General features: G+C 34.8%; 1 protein-coding gene across 1 annotated transcript in view; it reads right to left on the bottom strand.

The window, feature by feature from the left end:
• The window catches only part of LOC136033963 (protein spinster-like), a 52,208-nt gene extending 27,547 nt beyond the window's left edge, over positions 1 to 24,661 (bottom strand). The window contains exons 1-4 of the mRNA XM_065714990.1: positions 24,468 to 24,661; positions 19,500 to 19,702; positions 14,308 to 14,459; positions 4,297 to 4,497 (exon numbers count right to left, since the gene is read on the bottom strand). Of these exons, the coding sequence (XP_065571062.1) occupies positions 4,297 to 4,497; positions 14,308 to 14,459; positions 19,500 to 19,702; positions 24,468 to 24,603 (692 nt within the window). The 5' untranslated portion in view covers positions 24,604 to 24,661. The remainder of the gene's footprint in view (positions 1 to 4,296; positions 4,498 to 14,307; positions 14,460 to 19,499; positions 19,703 to 24,467) is intronic.
• Positions 24,662 to 25,624: the final 963 nt, after the last annotated feature.

Below are 25,624 nucleotides of genomic sequence, written 5' to 3'. Positions count from 1 at the left end.
CTAAAAAAAAAGGAAAAAACTGAAAAATAAGAGAAAAAGAAAACTAAAAAAATATTAATAAATATAAAAAATATAAATATAAATATAATATAAATTAGCAATCAACAAAGCACCGAGACACAAATGACGACCGGGACACAGGGAGTATAAATGACGACCAGGACATAAGTAAAAAAAAAACTAAAAAAACTAAAAAAATGGTAAAAACTACAAAAAAACTAAAAACTAATAAAAAAACTAAAAAATCTAAAAATCTAAATAAACTAAAAAAGAAAAAAAAGAAAAAAGGAAAAAAATAAAGGAGAAAAACAAAACTAAAAAACGAATGTATATACAGACCGGGACACCGGGATACAAATGACGACCGGGACACAGGGAATATAAATGACGACCGGGACACAGGGACACAACTACAATGGGGACGCCGGGGGGCACAGGGGGATATAAATGACGACCGGGACACCGGGACACAAGGAATATAAATGACGCCCGGGACACTCAAAGAGAAATCACAGACTGGAACACCGGGACACAAATGACGACCGGGACACAGGGAATATAAATGACGACCGGGACACAGGGACATAACTACAAAGGGGACGCCGGGGTGCACAGGAGGATATATAAATGACGATGGCGACCCAGGGAATGGTCGATTAGCAATCACCATCAACAAAGCTCAAGGGCAATCATTAGAATCATGAGGTATAGATCTGAATACGGATTGTTTTCCCATGGACCATTATATGTTGCATGTTCAAGAGTCGGTAAACCTGAAAATCTATTTATATGCACAGACAATGGGACAGCAAAGAATGTTGTATATTCGCAAGTTTTACGTAGTTAAAAACATATATATATATATATATATATATATATATATATATATATATATATATATATATATATATATATATATATATATATATATATATATATATATATATCTATCTATATTCACAGGTGGGACATAGGGACACAACTACAATGGCGCGTAACTAATATGGCACGTAACGACTTACGCGCGCGGGGGGGCTTGGGGGGGGCGCGAAGCGCCCCCTCCAACTAGGTATTGGGGTGGCGCGAAGCGCCACCCCAACAGCTAGTATATGAATAATTTTTTTGTCTTTTTTGAAAATATTTCATAGTATTGGGGTATGCATAAAGTCGAGATAAATAAAGTCCCATATATTTTAGGCAATGACTTGACAGCCCTTGGTCATCCATGACTGGAACTCCGAGGGCTCCAATGCTTCCTCCACTTTCCCCCACCCTTTTTTGGACTCAGAACTTTTTGACTAGGAATTTCTTGGACTTCGATTTTTTTTACCTAAGGTTACTGAATCAAAATTTTTGCATAGCCATTTTGCTCATCATAGTCGAAAAATCTAATAACTATCTCTTTGAGAACAACTTAATCTTCCACAGTCCTCGGGGGCAGGACTGCAAGTTATGGACCCATTGTTTACATATAATATTGGTTATTGAGAAGTATGTAGACAATTTCATGGGGATTTTTTGTGGTGGGGGTTGATCGAGTTTGGGGGCTACGTGGGAGGATTTTTACATGGAGGAATTTATCATGTGGAAAAGAGTTTCTATGAAGGGACGCTGGATTTTCCAGTATTATTTAAAGAACAATGAAAAATCAAATGAAAGAACAATTTTTTTGATCTGAAATTAGGGAACAACATTAAAACTCAAAAACAAACAGAAATGATTACGTATATTAGTGGGTTAATCCCCTCCTCAATACTCGATCTCTACGTTAAATTATTTTTAGTAGCTTCAGAAGAGCTATAGATTCAAATTAAACGGCCTTGGTGATTCAGGGGTCATTTTTAAGGAATATGTGCAAAGAGCGAGGTATTCACGAAGTGGCGAACCCCTCATATACGTAATAAAAATATTCACATATAGAAGTCAATCCAAACTTAAGGAGTGACATCAAAATTTAAAACAAACAGAAACTACTCTGTATATGAAAGGGGGCGTCCCCATCTAAAAACCCCGCTTTTCACGCTAAAAGGTTGACTCTATCACACTTCTATCTTCTAGAACAATAAAAGACTTTAGTGTAGATATTAGGGCGTTGAGGAGGGGGCAGTATCTTTCATACATGAAATAATTTCTGTTCGTTCTAAGTTTTAAGGTCACTCCATAGTTTCAGTTAAAAAAATAAATTTTATATATAATGTAAAATAAAAGTCTTTGTCTTCACCATTTAGATTTCTTGTTTTAAGATGAATCTTCAATATATTTCGTTGTTGTAATTAAAACACCTTACAGCCTATGCACGTCTGTAGTCCTTAGGTTAATCAAAGTATATATAAAAGTTCAATATATGTACCACTTTAAAGACAATAATTTGAAACCATTCCTTTCTACAGCATATTTTCATACGTGAAAAGTGGAAGCAAACTGCTTTTATCTGTTTCAGTCATAGCCCATATAAAAATTTTTATATATGTACATTTTAAAACAGAATTATTTGAAACCTGAGAAATGTCCCTGTCTATAATATTTTTTACATACAAAGGGGAAGAAAACCGCTTTTATTTCTTTAGATCACACTCTATATGAAAATTCAATATGCGTACCAATTAATAGTAAATAACACCTGAGCACCGGACAAAAACCTTGTCGCCTAGTTGCCTAGTGAAATCATTCACGCAACAATGCCTAGGTAATATTTCACTGACTTTAATACCTAGCCTGTCCTTCTCTAGCTTGCGTCAAACAATCAATAACAACGAACTTTAAAATTCTGATCAATCAATATCACGCTCGACACCTACACTAGACAAAGACATTTTGTTTTTATCGGATTATAAAGATCCCATGAATTGGAACGGGTGTTGATGTCACACAAAACTACATCATCCTGAGTTTCAACTAAGGAATCTTCACATGACTAGCTAGGATCTTAGTGGGAATTCCTGCCATAACCTTGTCGGAATTGGTTGCTAGAGGCCGGCCAGAATTCGTTGCTAGCCCCCTCCCCACTAGAATTGGTTACTAGAACTCCGTTGAAATTTAGCTGCTAGGTCCCCTTTTGGAAATGGCTTCAAGGGCCCCGTTGGAATTGGCTGCTAGAGACCCCCATTGGAATTATTTACAAGAGATCCGTTTAGATTGGCTTCTAGGGTCCTCTGTTGGAATTGGTTGCTTGGGGTCCCCAAATAAAATTGGTTTATAGGGCCCCTGTTGAATTAGTTGCTAGGGCCAGGCTGGATCTGGTTACTAGGACTTTGCATAGGTAAAAAATTAACTATGATGTGACACCCATGTGGGTGCAATATGTCTTCCTCATTTATATCAAGTGGTTTCCCGCTAGACTAACACCCCATAAAACCTATCAAAACAAGTGTCATTGACAAAGGAAATTGCATAATCCTCAGGTACAAACGGGGGTTTCCCACTTGACTAGCACCCTGTGAGCTCTAGCAAAGAAGTCACGCGAGATTACGTCATCCTCAATAAATTTAACATCAATTGTGAGATTACGTCACGCTCAATGATTAGGTAATAAATTATGTAACAGCACGTGTGTTTTGAAGAACTTCCAAAAATAAGTTCCGGGACTGGGATTTGAAGAAATATGGGTCTGATTATGGTGCCTACGGGGGTACTACCAAAGCGTAGTATTCGCTATTGGGAAGTATGTAAACATTTTAGTAGGATGGGGGGACAATCTTTCTTCTGAAGTTTCTCCAAAGAAAGTTCTCTATTGGGAGAGAAATATCCAGGGGTTGAACTTCTCAGGGGAAACTATACACTGGGGAATCTGCCAGATTTCCTAAAGAAAATTCTTTTATATGGCTTGCTTTCTGGTTTCTGTCTCAATTTTACGCTTAGAGTTGTTAAGGGTAATTGTCAAGGGTGAATTTTCACCAGAATTGAATTGTCTAGAGAGTATTTCCGTGAGGAGGGGGATTTTTCCATGAAGGTTGGACCAGATTTTCTGGCATTATTTCAAAAAAGGATCAGAAATTAAATAAAAAATACGTTTTTTTTCAGCTAAGAGCAAGAAGCAACATTAGAACTTAAAAATAACAGAAATTACTACGTATATGAAAGGGATTGCTTCCTCCTCAACATCTTGCTCTTTATGCCAAAGCTTGTTTTCTTTCCCAATTCTTTCAATCGATTCTTGAAATACGATACTCTTTGTGTTTTAAGTTTTAATATTGTTCCATACTTTCAGTTGAAAGAACTTGTCTGTTTTAATCGACCCAAAAACTTACATACTAGCAAATTGGTAAAAAGAAAAAAAGAAAAGAAAAATCAGCTTACTTTCTGGACAAATGTTTCAGATCTTCTTTATATGACGTAGTTTTCAGACGACTTCCTTCTGCAATTCCCCTCTGTGGGTCTAAGATAACAAAAGCAAATAAGGCAGCCTCTATCCATCCAAGAAAGGGTGTTATACGAAGACCCCACTCCCAAGATGCACCAAACTGGAGGGGTAAAGCTCCAGCAACATACCCCAGGCCACTAGTAAAGATATAGTTATAAAAACATAAAGAAAAATATTAAAACGCTCAAATATATAAAAAAAATAAATAAAATCAATGCAAACAAAATAATTATCCATGGATTTTTTTCGCTGCTTTTAGTTTAGGTTTGACACTTGGTTTTCAAGTTTATAAAACAATTTGTGCAATAGAACAAAATGAGTCCTTTAACATCTCTTTACGATGGTGTGGTGGTCTTTTAGCCCAACTAATGTTTCAGTAGCTTGCTGGTGAACAGACACTTTATGAAACTTACTAAGGAGGCAGGGAGGGAGAGTATACGTAGGGGTGATTTTACACCTCCAATGACGGGTTTCGGACTATAGATATTACCCATTGGTACCCATTTATACTTCTAAGCTTTTCTACTGGAAAAATGACACCAAAAGTGCCGTTTTTATTGCCATATGGTACTTACAAATGATAGAATTGAAAAAAAAAGCACGTAGATATGAGCAATAGTTTTTAATGTGCCACTAAACATCTCTGCACGATGTTCTGGTAGCCCATTAGCCTCAGTATTTTCAATTGAGGCATGGCACCAAAAGTGTTTCTTTTAGGGCCATGTAGTACTTGAAAATTCAGGAATTTTTACAAAGAACGTAGATATGATCAATAACAACCATCTAATGTGTTTACAATAGTTGGACCTCTTTACGATGCTCTGGTAGCCAGTTCGCTGCACGACGTGAGAAATGGCACCAACAGTGTCATTTTTAGTGCCATTTGCCACTTGCAGATGGTGGAATTTATAAAAAGCACAAAAATATAAGTAATTTTATATATATAGATATCTTTTAAAGGGCAAATAAAAATCTCTTTAAGATGTTTCGGGTACCCGCCCGTCCTGGTAATAAAAAAGGAGACACATCAGCGCTACCAATGCGAAAAAAGTTATTTTCCTTGTTGTTCATCTCTTATGGGTTTCAGGCTTTTTTCGAAACGACCATAAGTTTTTTTCGCAATAAAGTTTTACTTTTAGGTCTAACCGAAATAGTTACACTCCTGAATCAGTGTCAAATGGCAATTTTTCCTCATCGGGTAGTTTTTCAACTCTTTTCAACTTTTTTCGGTTTTGTTAGCTTTTGGGTAATATGCTATGGTTTGCTCTTTATTTATGTTGCAACTACTGTTGCAACCATAGTGTTAACTTTCAATGACTTATGATTGCCTAGTATGGTACTACTTCTTTCAGACTATCTATTTTCTAGAAAAATTGTACGGAAAACAGAAAGCAGTAAAAGAATTCGAGAAGTGCAGTTTTTTCGAAATATACATACACAAGTTTATCAATTCTCCCTGTCAAAGTTATTTTTACTTTATGAACCGAAGCCTGTAAAAAAAAAAAACATGCTTCATTTAAACAATTTTCTTCAGCAAAAAAACGCTAAAAAGCTATCTTTATTTATTGCTTATTACCTAGCTTTTCGGCGTCTTTTCCAGAAAATTAGTCTACTCTGCAATTTCCGTCCCTTTTTTTCTCAATATTGGACTAAATCGGAAAGACAAGTTAAAGGTTGTAATTTAAAACTTTCAACCAGTTAGTTTTAGCTATCAGTCATAATAACTAGTACATGATTTTATCCCACTTATAATAGAAAGGTTAAACAGTGAGGAATTTTGTATGCCGTAAGATTCTTAAATTAAAAGTCATAAATGGCTTTGTGTCTTGGGCAATGGGAGGGGGAAGGTTATTATTAAAAAGGTCAAATAAATTGATTTTAAAAATCAAAATAGTCAATAATTTGGAGTTTTAGGGTTGCACAGCTCAAAGCTCCCCATCTCCTGTGTTCTTCCCTAAACAAATTTAAAGTTTTTTTTTTAAAGGATACTAGTCTGTCTTATGCGTTTTTCTGAACTTAAAAGTATTCCAACAAAATTCTTTTTCCTTTACATTCAAAAAAATGTGTAAGATTAGAATAAAGTCATTTATTGCGAATCTGGGGAGGAGGATCGATGGGAATGCTGAGCATGTGCATTCAATTTAGCATCTATTCTCATGTTTTTATGTTTTCATATTTAGCTCTGAAATATTTTAGAAGCCATTTTTTTTTACCATTTGGTTTTTAAATGTTTTACTTCTATACAACCATTTTGTAAAGACGATTTGACAATGAATCTTCCCGACAACAAGGCTTCCGAAGCCTTTTTAAAAAATCAAAATTTTCCAATTTCTGATCTAAAGAAACGTCTTTATCTTTCGTACCGTTAATATTGAACGAGCATATAGTGAAGTATTAGCACTCATTTCCTTGTATAAGATGACCGTTTCGACAGAAGTTCACGAAGAATTTGGCATTCAATGAAAATGGCACAAGATTGCACATTTTGGCGTAGCCAGGCACAGAGAATTAGGCAAGGATTCATGTTGCCCTGCGCAACGTGAGCAGCGATTTTCTTTGTCATAGTTTGATTTTAAGTAACTTGATGGTTGGCATTCATAACAGCATTTGGGTGGGCGTTGGAATACATAAACTCGACATATCTCATACCCAATCTTTATACCAAGTCGAAGTGCAGTAGCGAGCACAACAGCGTTTAAAAAAATTTAATGATTCCAATATATTTCGTTTATTTTACTTTAAAGCAACAATCTCTCAATGCAGACGAAACATCATTGCGAAAGGCCCTTGTAGCAATCTTGTCAATTCGTAAACTCTGAATCTACTGAGAAGGAAAATAATTCTTGCTTCACAATACAATAAAAAATTATGTTTAGCATATTTTGAGCAACACACGCCTCCTAATGTGAATATGGCCAAAATTATACATTTCCCATGTGCTTTTCCTTTTCTCTATTTCATCAGTGTTAGTTCCATTTACGGCTAACCAGGTTGAAGCAAGAGTGACGCATGGCAAAATGCATTACAAATATTTTAATTTTGGCAAAGTACTTGCAAATCTGAGGGTATTGGGGGGGGGGGGGGTAAAACGTAGTGGAATAGCAATAAAAATGACTTAGCTACAGTTTTTCTGTATATTATGTAGTAAAAATTGTTTTCTTAACGTGTTATCCTTTCAAAATTCCCAATTCTATCGTTGTACCCAAAAAATCGGTATATATTGATTTTCAAAGTCAGTTCTGGCTCAATTTGGTTAGAAAAGTTGAATAGTCAAATAAATATGCCTCGCGACTGATTGTACCCCCTGTAGCTCCCGCGGCATGGGATGCAAGTCATGCAAGTTGCATATTGTTAATACACAAGGTATAAACTTTGGAGGGTCGCTCATTCGATTGGAAATCGAAAGTTCTGGTTCTCTTTTTGAGAGTTCAAAGTGATTGAATGTCCTTTTCCCCCAAATATGTCAAATCAAAATTTTAAGATAGACATTTTGTTTAAAATAGTCCAAGGGTAAAAAAAAATCCTGTTTTCGAGTTTGACAACCCACTTCTCTGAGCCCGTGATGAAAGAGCTGTAAGTTAAGAAAGCTGTACTTAGTTAACATATAAGGTTCCTATGGAAGGGGTGATTTTATAAACTTTGGGCGACGCTTATTTGACGAGAAATCAAAAGTTCTAGGTCTCTTTTAAAGAGTCGAAAGTGATCAGACGGAAATCTACCCCTACTGCCTTTTTCCCAAAAAATACTCGATTAAAATTTTTAGATAGCCATTTTCTTTAAAACAGACCGAAGGTCTAGTAAGTGTTCTTACTGGATCAAAACCCCCTTCCATCCCCCGAGGCAAAGGCTTTAAGTTATGTAAGTTGTTTATGGTTAACATTTGAGGTTTTATACGAAAGTGGTGGCCATATAAACTTTGGAAGAGGTTCATTCGATTAGAAATCGAAAGTTTTAGTGCCATTTTTAAAAGTCAAAAATGATCAGAGGGCAACCAACCCCCACGTTTTTTTTTACGAAATGAATAAGATCAAATTTTTGAGAAAGGCATTTGGTTCAAAATAGTTCAAAGGTAAAATAAATATGCCTCCAGAGTTGACACCCCCAGCCTCCGGAATATGGGCTATGAGTTATGCAAGTTGCCTATTGTTAACATATAAGGACTTTTTTGAAATAGAGGATATGTTCGATCCGGGGTCTCGAAAAAGGATTTTGGCATTATGGTGAAACTTTAAGCAAATATTGAGAGGGACACCGAACACAATAGAAAAAGAAAATACTATATACTTACTAGTTTTCAAAAGGGAATATTAGAAATGCCTAAAAAACGACCGAGGGTATTAGGTTGAAAATTTCGCAGTATATTCAGGAGATGCTGAATAGAGATTGGAGGGCAACCACCCCCCCTCCTCCTTGCCCTTTTAGGTGCCCCTTCTGCTCAGCACCTTTTGATCAAGATTTGGAATTGTCATTTTGTTCGAAACTAGTCAAAAGATCTAGTTTTGCTACACCTCCAGAGATGCCATGCTCCTATAGCCAAGGATTATAAATAATCCTTAAATCCTAGCTATAGGTAAGGATTGTAAATAATGCAATTTGCCAATTGTTTACATAAAGGAATTATCATTAGGAATAGGTGAAATATTTGATTCTATATGCATCCAGAAAGACTGAGGTCATTAAAGCGAGACTTTGAAAAATGATGAGGGGCATGTTAAACAAAGTCAAAAGGCCCTGTGTGAATCCAGTTTATCAAAAAAAAAGGATCTGCTATATTTCAAGAACGGCTTATGGTATTAAGTTAAAACTTTCAAAATATGTTAAAGGAGGTATTGAAAAGTGGTTAGAGGGCTGCCAAACCACCCCCTTGCCCATCTTAGTTTTCTCCACCTAGAAATGTTTGGTCAAAATTTTAAAACGGGCATCTTGTTCAAAATAGTAAAAACCTCAGATAACTATGCCTTTGGTGATGATATGATACCCCGCATCCACAGAGAAGGATGCCAAACATAATAAAACACACTATGTGTGTGCTGGTTGTAAGAAGAACGTACCAGCAATACCCAAAGAACAGACGATGACATTAAGTTGAAAATTTCAGGAGATATTGAAGAGCTGTTGTAGAGCATCTCCCCTTGCCTTTTTAGATGCCTTTTCCCTCGTCACTGATTGAAATTATGAAAAACTACTTTCGTTCCAAAGAGTAAAAAGGTCTAATATCTACGCCGGTGGGGACGCAATGTCGTCACAGGCCCCAGGGCAAGGGTTGTAAGTTGTAGAATTTGCTCCAATTTACATGAAAGACTGATAATTAGGAAGGGGGGGGGGTATTTGATTCTAGGTGGGTTCTGAAAGGTTAAGAGTATTAAGCCGGAATTTCGAGACATGTCAAATTAATCTAAAAGATACTATGTGCATCTTGTTTATCCAAAAGAATGCATCTGCAATATCACAAGAAGATCTGAGGTTATTAAGTTTAAACTTTCAGGCTATGTTGAGGAGGATGTTAGAAAGTGGACGGATGGTACACAGTCCCCCTCCCCTTCCCTTTTTAACTGCAATCAAGAAATTTGATCAAGACTTAGAAATAGTCATTGTTCAAAATAGTCAAAAAGTCAAATACCTAGGCTTCCAGGTATGACAAAACTCCCGACAGCACCTTGGGCAAGTGTTGTAAGCTGTATAAATTGTCTATTGCTTATATAAAAGGCTGGTTATTGGCGAAAAGGACAAATTTGATTTTGATTTTCCAAAAAAGCTAAGAATATTAAGGTGAAACTCTTATGTTGATGGGGACGTTAAAGAAAACCAAAGCCCACTGTATGTAAGAGGGTTGTCAAAAGAACACAACAGCAATATTAAAGGAACAACTAAGGGTGTTAGTTTGAAACTTTAAAGGAATGTTTAAAAAGCAACAAATGGCGACTCTCCCCTCTCTTGCCCAATCAGATGCTCTCCTTTAAGCTAAGATATCTTAAAAGTGTATTTTATTTGAATAAGTTACAACGTCTATTAGCTCTGTTTCTGGGAATGTCATGCCTCCGCATCCCCAGCAGCAAGGAATGAAAGTTATGGGATGTGTCCATTTTTACATACAAGAGTTTTTTATTGAGAAAAAGGGGCAAGGTTCGATCCTGGGTGTTTCGGAAAAAGCTAAGGTACTGAGGCAAAATTTTAAGAAATAGTGAAGGTATGCTGAGCTATATTGGAATAAATTATTTGTATCTAAGTTATCGAAAAGGCGTATCTGCATTATTTTAAGAACGAGTTAGGTCATTAACTTGAAAAAATAATAGACACTACTACTACTGCTTCAATTGGGGCTGAAAATGAGACTGGTGGCGGCTGCAACTATAGCTACTTTCAACTAAGACAACTTGCAACTGTGACTGCGCTTCTCACAACTGCTACCACATCTATGTTTTACTATGTTCAGGGTAGGTTGAGGGCGAAGTTGAACTTTGAAACTTTCATTTTGAAAGAATATCACTTTGATGCTTTGATGAAACTTTAGTGTTGAAGCGAGGAATGTTGAAAAGCTTAAAACTCTGGTTGTCAAAAATGAACAGAAACTAATGAAAAAAAAATTTCGAAAAAGAAGTTCTTCAAAAAAAAGTAAAGCGCCGCACTAATCTAAAGTAGTAGTAATCTAAAGTAGCAGTAGTAGCAGCATGCACATAGCATCTTCAACTTTTTGCATTCCCTTCAACACGCTGAAAGTTTCAAGTTAACACCGTAATCTGTTCCGAAGTATTGCTTATATGTTCTATAGACAATCTGAATGCACATATTGTGTTTTGATTTATTTTAATGCTGATTCAATATTCCCAAAAAATTTTGCCTTAATACTCTTAGCTTTATTAGTAGTGGTAGTACCAGTAGTAATAGCACTATTGGTTGTAGTAGTAGCCTTAGCTTTAGCAGTAGTAGCGGCAGTAGCAGTAGCGGAAGTAGTAAGAGTAGAAGCAGAAGCATTAGGGTACAAATATTGTCTCGGTTAGTCCAACATCCCTCCCAACGAGCTTTGTAAGTTTTGACTTCACACACCAAACCATTCTTAAGATATTGCTTATACGCCCTTTTGAAAACTTGCGTACAGACCGCGTGTTATGATTCAATCCAGCTTCCTCCTAAGTTTACCCTGAAAATTTCACCTTCATACCCTTAGGCATGGTTGTAATAGCAGTCAAAGTAGAAGTACTAGTAATAGTGGTACTAATAATAATGTTAACAGCAATAGAACTAACAGTAGTAGCAGCAACAGTATTAGAATATTGCCTTTTGATCAGTTGAATATCCCTCTCATCAAGCTTGGAATTTTCAACTTAAAACAATTAGCTATTGCTATGAAATTGCCGATTTGCCCTTTTGATCACCTGTATATTCATATACTTCCTGAAGGTTTTATCTTAGTATTCTTAGCCTTACCAGTAGGTGTAATAGAAGTAGTAGTTGCATTAGTAGTAGTAGTAGTAGTAGAAGTAGTAGTAGTAGTAGTAGTAGTAGTAGTAGTAGTAGTAGTAGTAGTAGTAGTAGTAGTAGTAGTAGTAGTAGTAGTAGTAGTAGTAGTAGTAGCAGTAGTAGTAGTAGGAGTAGTAGTAGAAGGAGTAGTAGTATTAGTAATAGTAGTAGTAGTAGTAGCAGTAGCAGCAGTAGTAGTAGTAGTAGTAGTAGTAGTAGTAGTAGTAGTAGTAGTAGTAGTAGTAGCAGTAGTAGTAGTAGTAGCAGTAGTAGTAGTAGTAGTAGTAGTAGTAGTAGCAATAGTAAAAGTAGCAGTGGTATTAGTATTAGTAGTAACGCGTACATATTGTCTTTTGGTCAATGGATTTTCCTCTTTAAGCATTCTCTGAAAGTTCCAGCTTAATATCCAAATCCATTCCTCAGTTACGTCCTTTTGACAATCTGCGTGTACATACGCAAGCCTCATCTTGATACAGTAGGCTATTCCAAACTTATTGCTGATACATATTGCTCTTAATCCCCTTTTGATGCCTTTTTTCATGTTAAGACTCTAAGGCTTACTTTGCAGCAGTAGTTGGAGTAGTTTAGTAGCAGCGGTAGCAGTAAAAATAACGATGGTAGTAGTATTAGTAATAGCATAAACATATTCAATTTTGATGAATTGATCCTCTCCTTTAAGCATTATCTGGAAGTTCAAAGTTAATATCCATATTCATTCTTGAGATAACAATCTGCATACGAATAGTGTATCTTGATTTAGTTCAACTTTAACCTCGACATTTCTTCTGATGTTCATTTCAATATCTTCAGCTTTAGTAGTACTCGCTACAGTAGCAATAGCTTCAGCGTCAGTAGTGGTGGTAGCAATAGTAGTAGTGGTAGTTTTAGTAGTAGTAGTTGTAGTAGCAGGCAAATATTGGCTTCATGATCAATTCATTATCTCCCTTATCATTTCCTGAAAGCTTCAAATGAATATACTCAGTTACTCATGAGTTGCGCCCTTTTGATAGCCTGTATTCACGTAATGTCTTTTGATCTAGTTCAGTACTCCCCCAACAGGCTTTGAAAGGTTCACCTCAATGCCTATCGAATTTTTGTAAACTAAAAGTCAAACATGCCAACTTTTCTCAATAGCATATACTATAAGTAAACAATGGACTAATTGCCTAACTAAGAGCCATTACCATGTAGGCTGTGAGAGGGGGGGGGAGTGTCATCGCCAAGAATATGAGTACTGGAGCTTTCAACTATGCTTCACAAAATAGCTCTCTTAAAATATTACTGGAATTTTTTTTAGGAATTGGTGGGCATGCGGTGTGAGGCGCTGGTTACCCTCCTATCAATCTATTCCTAAAAAGCACACTAAAATCTTATTTAACCCGGGGCATAGCAGACAACCCTTGCCCCCGGGCGTTGAAAGTTTGTTTAAGCCCTGGAGGCATTGTTCTATGATCTTTGGACTATTTTGAACAAAATAGCTTTTTCAAAATTTCGGTCGGATGCATTTAGGGAAAGGGGGTGTATGACACACGGAGCTAGTTGTCCTCTGATCATTTTCGACCCTTAAAAAGAGCACTAAAACTTCCGATTTCCAGTCATAAAAGCTCCCTCCAAAGTTTATACAACCATACTTCCTACAAAAACCGTACATATTAACATCAGGCAACTAGAATATGTTATGGTCCCTTCCCTTAGGGCTTTGGGGGGATTAACATCCCCAAAGATATAATTATCGGACCTTTCAACTATGCTTAATGGAATGGTTATCTCAGACCTTTAATTGGGTTTGCTTTGGGAAAAGATGGGCGTGGAGGGAATTATTTCCCCTTCAATCCCTTTTGACTCTCAATAAGGGCGCTAAAATTTCCAATTTCCAATTGAATGAGCTTCTTCTGAAGTTTTTGTGAAAATTCTATTTATACGAAGTGCCTTTGTGAAGAAATAAATAGCAATACATTGTGCTCACATCACTCTTTACTCAGGCAGCGCTATTGCGCTGGTTATGATTTTTGGCTGTTTTGAATGTGAATTATTAAAAAAATGTAATTGTGCTAGAAGGCGTAAGTGCTATTTATTTTCCCAAATCGACTCATTTCTCAATTTTAGAGATTTCTACACTTTTTTCCAGCTCTAAGTGTTCATATTTGCTGTTTATCTTAATGTTTGTATTTAAATGTTTATACTTGCTTCAAAAATTTAACAACAAATTGGTCCCAGGCTATTTTCAATTCTTCAATAAACGATTTTACAATAACTCTGACAGTTATTAGCAACGTGTTTTGAAACAGACATACTGTAAATCGATCCTCTAAACGTCCTTCTTGCTGCTATTGCAAAGTTACATATTTTCATGAATGTGAGGATAAAAATATAATTTTGATGTAAAAATTGATTCTAGGAAGTGTTCAATTTCTGTTCCGCATTGAAAAATAGTTCACTAGACAAACATAATAAACATCTTCAGTAGATAGACATCTTTGACTCCTTACCTTCCAACGGGAATGGCAAAATAAAAAAATGCAAGCATTTTGGACCTTGCGCCTCCAACGAAAAGATCGGAGATTATTGTCGGTGCTATTGTAGTAAAGGAAGACTCAAACACTCCAAGAATACATCGAAGAACAACAAACCAGACAAAATCCTAGAAAGTAAAAATTAAAGCGGATCTGATATCTTAAAATTATTTTACATGTCTCGGCGTTGGCTCACCGTCTCAAAGACAAAGGGACCATTAGCAAGCTTTTCAAGCACCAAAGGAAACTCACAAAACTGTTTTGAAAAAATTGATATGGAATCTTAAATTTGTGAACAGCTTGGAAGCTTACGAGATGCTAGTTTAAACAAAGAAAACGTATGATATTTTACTAATTGTTCTGCAAAGCGCTGTCTAGTCTATACAGCATGAATAATACACAGCCTCGCGTTGACAAATTTTTCAATCAAGGCAGGTAATACAACAGGGAACTCCTGAAGCTGTCGAATTACTTAAATGATATTTCCTTTAAGCTGATTTCAAATGTTTTTCCGAAAGGTCTTAGAATATATTTTAGGGCCACTCTTTCTTAAAAATTCTATTTGATTCAACTGAAAAAATAAAACTCACACTTTTTAGTGATAAGTTTGATTAAATCTGAATATTTGTATCTCCGGGAAAAAAGCGATAAAATAAAGATTTTTTTTAAGATTTCCGGGAATTTAGGTATTGGATTTTAGTTTTCTGTCGTTTATTCGGATCTCTTATCCAAGTTCTACGAGCTATGGCAAGGCCATCCAATCAATTCTAGCTAGTTCAGCCACAGAAACTAAAAAATTATAGTAGGTGAGAAATTATAATAGGTCCAAACATATTAAAAAGTATAATAGGTGAGAAAATTATAATAGGTCCAAACACATTAAATCGTTAGATGGAGTTCAAATTTTAATAAGCTTTATTTAGACTTGTACAATTATTTTGAATTCTGCTGGTAACTCTGCCTGTTTCTGCATGCGTTTTGTATTTAAATTATTATCAAATTATGGTTAAGCGCTACAGATTCATCTCACATCGATTTTTCATACATATTTAATATAGTCATTATATCCTACAATTGAACAGGGTTCTCCCCAAGATACGTTCCGAATAAAATTAAGCTTGTGTCTTGGATGGTGTTTTGACCCTTTTTGCCACAGAAAATTGAAATTTTCGAGAAAAAAAGGCACTTTTCTATCATTTGGTGTACATTTTTAGCAGTAATCTGAGGGAGTTGCGTAAATATTCTTTTTTATGGCACTTGGTATCTACCAAGTGAAATATAGAGATCGCAAATTCTGTCGGTCTTTTTGTCTGTCGGTCTGTCTGTCTGTCCCGGTTTTGCTACTTTGGCACTTCCAGGTAAGTTAGGATGGTGAAATTTGGCAGAAGTGAAACCAAACTAGATTAAATAAAAAATGTCGTTTCCCCGATTCGACCATCTGGGAGGGAGTGGGAGGACGTTTAAATCGGAAAAATTAGAAAAAATGATCGGATCTGCTCTCTTTGGGGGAGTTGGGGGAGGGTTTAACCCTGAAAATTTGAAAAAATGGGTTGTTTTTAACTTACGATGGAGTGATCGGATCTTAATAAAATTTGATGTTTGGAAGGATATCGTATATCAGAGCTCTTATTTGAAATCCCGAACAGATCCGGTGACATTGGGGGGAGTTGGGGGGACCTAAAATCTTAGAAAACGCTTAGAGTGGAGGGATTGGGATGAGTCTTGAAGTTGGGGGGGAGTATTTGGAAAAATTAGAAAAAATGAGGTATTTGTAACTTACGAATGGGTGACCAGATCTCAAAGAAATTTTATATTTAGAAGAATCTTGTGCTTTAAAACTCTCATTTTAAATTCCGACCAGATCCAGTGACATTGGGGGGAGTTGTAGGAGGAAACCAGAATTTTTGTAAAACGTGAAAATCGAGGTATCTTACGAATGGGTGATCGTATCTTAGTGAAACTTGATATATAGAAGGATCTTATGTCTCAGATGCTTCAATTTCAATTTGAATCTGATCCGGGGACATACAGGGTTGGAGGGGGGAGCCAGGCATCTTGGAAAACGCTTAAAGTGGAGAGATCGGGATGAAACTTTATAGGAAGAATAAGCACAAGTTATAGATACAAGATTGACATAATTGGAATGAATCTGTTCTCTGTGCGGGAGCTGACGATTTTAATTTGGAAAATTAGAAAAACTGAGGCATTTTTAACTTAAGATCGGGTGACCAAATCTTAATGAAATTTGATATTTAGAAGGAACTCATGTCTCAGAGCTCTTATTTCAAATCTTGAAGAGATCTGTTCACATTGGGGGGGAGACCGAGGGGGAAACTGGAAATCTTAGAAAACGCTTATAATGGTCGTAGATACGTGATTGAAATATAGCCGGAATGGATCCGCTCTCTTTGGGGGAGTTAGGGGGTGGGGTTCAGCGCTTTGGTGCTTCTGGACGTGCTAGGACGATGAAAATTGATAGGCTTGACAGGAGCTGCACAAATTGACTTGATAAAGTCGTTTTCCCCGATTCAACCATCTGAGGGGCTGAAGGGAGAGAAAAAATTAGAAAAATTGAGGTATTTTTAACTTACAAGTGGGTGATCGGATCTTAATAAATTTTGATATTTAGAAAGACCTCGTGACTCAGAGCTTTTATTTTAAATCCCGACCGGAAAATACAATCTTGGCTCTTGGTTCTTCCGACCTCGTCACAAGTGCCATATCAGCTCTTAGCTCTTGTTCTTTTAAGAGGAACTGTTTTTGCTTCAAATCACTAAAAAAGCAAGGCTTCACCTCTGAAAATAAAAAAAACTTTTGCAAGGTCATACGATCAACGGCTCATAAAATCATATAGAAAAATAAATCGGAGCTACAGCTTCTCAAAATCGGGATACAGTGTTTTGGTATGTGCTTGTTCCTCTAAACATTCTTGTTTTTGTTACAGTGTTTCCTTCTTTGTTCATTCTTGTGTTCGTACATCTGTCTGTTCCTATGCTCCATCGTCTCCGTGGTCTATTTGTTCCTGCATTTGCTCCATTTCTGGTTCTATATTTGTTTTTGACTTTGTTGCAGCATTCTCTCACTTGTTCGTTCCGGCATCTTTTCATTGTTACTTTCTACCTGCATGACTTTTCATGTATTCATAAGTTTTTTTCACCTGCCTTTTATCCGATATTGTTTAACGTTTCTGTTCCTGTGCTCCTTTCATTCCGTGCTACTTTGTTCTCGTGTTCCCATGTTTTTCCTGTTTCTATTCCTGTATTTATTGCTTTGTTCATTTCCGTGAACACTCTTGTGTTTCACATACTTTGAATTTTCTTATGTTTATGTTGGTTGATAAATGCATAGGTAAGGGTATATATTCGGGTGATCAGATGCTGTGCATGCAGATTTTAACAAAGAATTAAAAATATCTACGATTCTGAAATTTCAACCAACCAAAAATAACCCTTGTTTGTCAGCTTTGTTGACAAAAGGGCCCCCGAATATCCCCAATGTGGTATCTTGCATAAGATGTAATAATTTTATTTTACAGCCGTTATTTGAGCTAAGGATCTAATGCCAAAGGAAAATATATTTATAGTATGTTACAATTTTCTGTTATATAAATGCCACACATCATTAAACGTCTGATGGTATGTAAATATTTGGAAGACACTCAAGTTACATTCACTCAACTCTATGAAAAACTTACCGAAGGCAATATAATGCCATTAGTAGCTCGTCAAATGAGCAACTTCTGCAGTCGTTTAAGTCACTATCCCTTCTGAAGAAATGGTACGAGACCTTGGTATCAATTTCGATACCCAACAAAAATTTTATATGCATGTTTCAGCATATCATGAGACATGCGAACTACCGCCTATCGTCTTTGAAGAGAAGTTTCAGAGAATTCGATCTTTGAAATTTCCTTTTGCTTAACAAGTCTCTTGTTCGCCCACTTCTCGAGTATAGCACATCCGTCTGGTTTCCATTAAATGTAATGGATGATCTTCGTGTAGAAAAAGTACAAAGGAGGGCATCAGGGATGATTCCTTACCTTCAGCATCTTCCCTAAAAAGAGCGACTCTACGCTTGGTATTCCGTCACTAAATTTCAGACGGCGTCGTGGTGACCTTATCAAACGTGTTCCGTATTATTAAAGGTATAGGTGACCTGGATTTTGATTCATTTTTCAAATACAGTCACTATCACATAGCCCGCCACCACCATAACAGACCGCACCCCCCCCCCCCCCAAAAAAAAGAAATAAGAAAATAGGGCAATATTCATTTTTTAGTAGGGTCGTTTCACCTTGGAATAGTCTACCCGTTGAAGTCTCGAAAGCTGGAACTGTGCAGATATTTATACGTTCTTTAGTGAAGACCCCTTTCTATTTGGGAGTTTTTTATGTTTAGTTATAAGTTGATCTTTTAGTTATGAGTTTTTGTTTGAGTTTATGGGTATTGAGTATAAGTTTTTTTTTTCTAACATATCTTCTTCTAATATTCATAAGTGTTGCTAGTGTTGCTAATTAACTTATTTATTGTTTTGTGTCTATTGCGACAAGCATTATTGCTTACTGTTAGATTTAGTAATAAATAATAAATAAAAATAATATTAAACGCATTAAAGTGCCCACTTCCTCTCTTATTAATTTCATTTGTCAACATCTCTCATTGATTTCTTTACGTTAAAGTTTGACAAATTTCATTAAAGTAGAATTATCAAATCTTTCCAATAGTTATCTTTCTCTTCTATATATATATATATATATATATATATATATATATATATATATATATATATATATATATATATATATATATATATATATATATATATATATATATATATATATATATATATATATATATATATATATATAACGAAAAGAGAAATCATCAATGCAACAGCACAAACACATTAAAAAAAAAAAAAAAGGAGATAGAAGGAGAAAGGGAAAATTGTTTTCCTAAATTAGTGATTAATATAGACCAGCACTTGAATGAGGCCTTAACCCTACTCATCCATACAACCACATAGGTCAAACAGCATAGCCATACACAATCAACCATAAAGATTAATCCATGAACAGGCAGTCATATCGTCAATAAGTATAAGTCGATTTACGAAAATTTTATTATTAGACTACCGCTTATGGTCTGGAGACTAAATAAGACACTTACATCTCGTCCCATGAATGAGCTAGCCATGCCAGCAGCACTCCAAAGAATTATACCTATTACCATGATATACCGTCTGCTGTACCTATCCCCTAAGTAGCCCCAAAGTGGGGCAGCAATAGTATAGGCTGTTATGAAGAGAGTCTGGATTAGACCTCCCTCTGCATCTCCTATTCCAAAGTGACATTGTATATCTGCAAGTGTTCCTGCAAAAAATAAAATAAAACTCATTAGAATATGTGTTCTATCATCAAAATGAGGTAATTGACCTTATTTTGGTGTTACACAAGGAAAGTACAAAATTATGCTTATGCTTGCAAAATGAAAAAAAAGAAAAAAAGGATCGTGTAAATTTTTCTATGGTTTGTCTCTTAATAATAATTTTAGCCATTAAATTTCTTCTTTTTTTTACAATATTTTGATCTTAGACAGAGGACCATAGTATTACTTATGTAGATATTTTTTTTTTATCAATCGAAGATTAAATTGTCTGCCTGAAAGAAATAAAGTAAAAATGAGTAGCACGACAAAATAGTTTGCATAATGTCAGCAATCAATGAAAAATCATTGTACTCTCAGCTAAAATTGTAGTCATAATCGTTTGCAAAATAAGTACACCACAATAGCAATTTTCTATTCTTTCCAATGGAGCTGCTGAACATTACAAATTTTCAAATATTTTGTCATTTAACGTCAATACATGAAAAAAGAAGTTTCCTGTCTTGCTATTTTTTTTCTTTGTGATTGGTAAATTAAAGCTTCAACAACATAATCAAATCACCGCCTTCATCTTTTGTTAAGGCAAAGAGGCCTTTTTGGGGACTAAAATCTTGTGGTGAAATCTCTTAACCACAATAGAGGGCACCCTATTACCATACCGGCTTTGGCTTTGAAAGCGAAGACATTTATTGAATAAAGCAACTTGATTTCTTGAACGTTAATATCGTAGTGCATCTTTCTTGGAATATCCTTTTGATTAGATATAATACTTCCAAGATTCTTTAAAATTATTTAAAGAAACGTTGAAATTCTTTACTCTAAAGAACTGTTCAAACCAGATCAATCGGCTTTTTGTAGAAGTCATGTAAAACCTGGTGCGAAATATGATCAGTAATTCCGCGATGAGGCTTCGGAAAGTTCTTAGCACCTCACATTGTCTGCACTTAGAAGACAAGAGAAAATTAGAATCAATACATACAAGCCTCCTGAGTAGTGGTGCCGCAGCTCAGTACTATATATATATATATATATATATATATATATATATATATATATATATATATATATACTAGCTGTTGGGGTGGCGCTTCGCACCACCCCAACACCTAGTTGGTGGGGGCGCTTCGCGCCCCCCCAAGCCCCCCCGCGCGCGTAAGTCGTTACGCGCCATATTAGTTACGCGCCATTGTAGTTGTGTCCCTATGTCCCACCTGTGAATATAGATATATATATATATATATATATATATATATATATATATATATATATATATATATATATATATATATATATATATATATATATATATATATATATATATATGTTTTTAACTACGTAAAACTTGCGAATATACAACATTCTTTGCTGTCCCATTGTCTGTGCATATAAATAGATTTTCAGGCTTACCGACTCTTGAACATGCAACATATAATGGTCCATGGGAAAACAATCCGTATTCAGATCTATACCTCATGATTCTAATGATTGCCCTTGAGCTTTGTTGATGGTGATTGCTAATCGACCATTCCCTGAGTCGCCATCGTCATTTATATATCCCCCTGTGCACCCCGGCGTCTCCTTTGTAGTTATGTCCCTGTGTCCCGGTCGTCATTTATATTCCCTGTGTCCCGGTCGTCATTTGTGTCCCGGTGTTCCAGTCTGTGATTTCTCTTTGAGTGTCCCGGGCGTCATTTATATTCCTTGTGTCCCGGTGTCCCGGTCGTCATTTATATCCCCCTGTGCCCCCCGGCGTCCCCATTGTAGTTGTGTCCCTGTGTCCCGGTCGTCATTTATATTCCCTGTGTCCCGGTCGTCATTTGTATCCCGGTGTCCCGGTCTGTATATACATTCGTTTTTTAGTTTTGTTTTTCTCCTTTATGTTTTTCCTTTTTTCTTTTTTTTTCTTTTTTAGTTTATTTAGATTTTTAGATTATTAGTTTTTAGTTTTTTTGTAGTTTTTACCATTTTTTTAGTTTTTTTAGTTTTTTTTTTTACTTATGTCCTGGTCGTCATTTATACTCCCTGTGTCCCGGTCGTCATTTGTGTCTCGGTGCTTTGTTGATTGCTAATTTATATTATATTTATATTTATATTTTCTATATTTATTAATATTTTTTTAGTTTTCTTTTTCTCTTATTTTTCAGTTTTTTCCTTTTTTTTAGTTTTTTCTTTTTTAGTTTTTAGTTTTTTTTTGTTTTTTACCTTTTTTTAGTTTTTTTAGTTTTTTTAGTTTTTTAGCTTTTTTAGTTTTTTCATTAGTTTTTAGTTTTTTTTTAGTTTTTGCCTTTTTTAGTTTTTTCAGTTTTTTTTAGTTTTTAGTTTTTTACCTTTTTTTAGTTTTTTTTTAGTTTTTTAGCTTTTTTAGTTTTTTTTCTTTTTAGTTTTTTTTGTAGTTTTTACCTTTTTTAGTTTTTTTTCTTCTTTTGTATTAGTGTGAAATAATTCAGACGTCATATGCGGACAAACACGACGTCACTCGACAGACAGACAGACAGACATAACCCACAAACAACTTATTTGTATATATATTTATTCATATTTTTTTAGTTTTCTTTTTCTCTTTTATTTTTCAGTTTTTTCCTTTTTTTTAGTTTTTTCTTTTTTAGTTTTTAGTTTTTTTTAGTTTTTTACCTTTTTTTAGTTTCTTTTAGTTTTTTTAGTTTTTTAGCTTTTTTAGTTTTTTTATTAGTTTTTATTTTTTTTGTAGTTTTTGCCTTTTTTTATTTTTTTCAGTTTTTTTTAGTTATTAGATTTTTACCTTTGTTTAGTTTTTTTTAGTTTTTTAGCTTTTTTAGTTTTTTTTTCTCTTTAGTTTTTTTTTGTAGTTTTTACCTTTTTTAGTTTTTTTCTTCTTTTGTATTAGTGTGAAATAATTCAGACGTCATATGCGGACAAACATGACGTCACCTGATCCACACACAGATCCACACACAGACAACTATATATATATATATATATATATATATATATATATATATATATATATATATATATATATATATATATATATATATATATATATATATATATATATATATATATTATATATATATATATATATATATATATATATATATACTACAACTACTAATAACTCACTGCTGCAACAAGCCATCTGAGGCCAAAACAGGAGCGTGCGTTCCTCTTCCATCACCATCTTTTTAAAGCTTTAATCTTTACAACTTCCCAAGTAGTTCCAATTCCCTTAAATCCTTACTTACGACCCCTTTTCGCCTCTTTTGGGGACGACCTCCTTTTCGGTTGACCCTTGACTGATGGACAAAAAGGACAATCATTGCAAATTGTCATTCATCATCAGCAAAGCTTGCCCTAAACATCTCAATTTTTCTCTCGTTATGGTCCTAGAAAGCACCATAGAGCCCTATTTGTCGAAAAGCTTACTGCTTTAAATACAGTAAAACGGCTACCAAGACAATTTGTAGACAATTCCTTTGGAAAACATCTAATAAATCCTGCTCCGTCTTCGGAAATTATCACTTTTCTGAAACATGCTTGATTACTGTTATAACCAAACCTTCCAGATTTCTAATATTGGTTTGAAGGCTTATCACCCTATTCTTTCAAACTTTATCAACTGTAAAAAAACGCCCTGGGCCTTGGCTATTCTACTTTAACACCTTCAGTACGTCCACCACCTGTACTATTAATGCTACTCAAGTAAGTGAGACTATCCATTTCATCGATCTTCTCTTTGCCCAACATCACCTCTTCGCCAACATTTATTTCTGGTTTAAGTTAATAGTCTTCTTAACATTGATTTTCAAGTCTACTCTTGCACCCTGAACTCTTTCATTTATTTTGATAGCATTTCCAACTAGGACACTTAAATTACCTATATAATCTAAGTCACGGAGAGTTTAACCTTGGAGATTTGATTGTAAGTAAATTTTGCTGTGTTCCTTAGGAAAAAGCCCATTGAAATGGTCTATAACTAAGGATAGAATACGGCCCTGCTTAGCTTCTAATTCAATACGAAACCAGCTACTAACCACATTGTTTACCTTAGCTGCATCAACGCTGCTCTAGTAAATCGCGCTAATTGCTTTAATGTGTTTATCTGACATATTATACAAAGATAAGACCTTCACTAAATCTCATCTATCGGCTGAATCGAACATTTCTTCATATTCTAAAAACTGAGAAATAAAGAATCTGATAAGTCAGGCACTTCTCATTTATTAACATAAGAGTGAAAATTTGCCCAATGAACCCGCTTCTCTTCTTAGAACTCCACTGTTCTTTTCTTAAATCTTAATCTATCATTATACTAGTAATATGCTTTAAATAGAAAACACGCTGATACTTCTTTAATTAACAAAGTTTTTTTTTCTTCACCTTTCACATAGAGAGGTTAAACCAACGTTTTCCTAAAATTGCTAGGTACTTCCCCTTTTTCTAAAATAAAATTCAAAATCGTCAGTAGGTTATGTCTAACTTCAAAACCACCGGATTTCACAAACTCATTTACCAAAGTATCAGAGCCTGGGTAATATCAGCGTGCTGTCCTTTCCTGTTCTTCCTTTCAACTGATGACTTATATGATAGATTACTCTCAATAGCAAACAACAAGATGAGATAAATCTCCTAGGTTTCGCAATTGTTGACAAAAAAATACACAAAACATTAATTCTTACATATTTTGAGCATTCTAAGGAAGGGCAAAGCTCTATCAGGCACATTGGTCTTATTTAAACAATAATGATAAAAATTTAATAACCAAAAATAAAATACCTGCAGTCGTGTATCTGTCCATAAAATTGATGAGATTCCCAGCGCATAAGATAGCAGCAGTTAAATACTCCTTTCTGCTGTTCTTATTTCCAGCTGACGATGCAGATGATTCATATGAATTGCCTTTAATGCTCATTCTGGGGCTTGATAGAGAGTATTTCTGATAAAGCTGAACAGTATCAGAATAGCTTCTGACTACTAATGTTTTTTTAATAAAATTATAAGTATGTTTATCTTTAAGAGAACAAGATTTCTTATCTTTTTTGTGACAAGAATAACCAAGAGTAAAAAAAAAACATTTTGATCGCTTTAATCAATTAGTAAATATTTAAATGTCATTCAAAGCAAAAACAATGTGACCAAACTGATTTGCAGAAAGAGAAAAAAGCTTTATAAATAATTTATTTAGGGAAAAGATTACATGCTTCCAGAGTCTATATATATATATATATATATATATATATATATATATATATATATATATATATATATATATATATATATATTACGCCTTAGAAGACTTACCTTTTATGCCTCAGCCCTGCAAAGTGTGACAAAATAAAAGTAACATGGCTTACCAAAGGGAAGAGTACATTCATCTTAAATAATTGATTGAAATACAATTTCAAACACAAAATATTTTTAAACTTCAGAAAAAGATCAATGTATATTCATATCTTCCAATAGTACATGTTTCTTTTTTTAATTATGCCGCTACAGCTATGTTAAATAACTGCTATTCTAAAAGAATATTAATGCAATACCCTTTTAGTAATTCAGTTAACAAGGAATAATCTTTGCTTTGAGTTCCTGGGATGTTTCAATCAAATTTTGTGGAAACTTGACAAAAGAGGAAAGTTTGGTTTTTGGTGTCGGTTTAATAGATAATTCCACAATTCCTTGATTTAGCCAGTGTTTACCAGGAAACCCATAAATTGTAGTGAAACTAACTTAGGAAATATCGGGAAAATTCGAATTGACATCAGGAGGAAATGACATCAGATCTGGATGAAATGAATACTATTAAAAAAAATAGTCATTTTCTGAAGAATAGTATTTATGTTATTGAATTTCAATGCATAATGGCAGCCCAAAATTAAGTTCATATTTGTGTTAAATCAACTTAAATTTCAAATACTGAAGTTTTGGTTGTATTT

Source organism: Artemia franciscana, chromosome 12 (assembly GCF_032884065.1).
Source record: "Artemia franciscana chromosome 12, ASM3288406v1, whole genome shotgun sequence".
Taxonomy (NCBI): domain Eukaryota; kingdom Metazoa; phylum Arthropoda; class Branchiopoda; order Anostraca; family Artemiidae; genus Artemia; species Artemia franciscana.
Note: the sequence above shows the minus strand (reverse complement) of the source record. Positions and strands in the feature narration are given on the sequence as shown.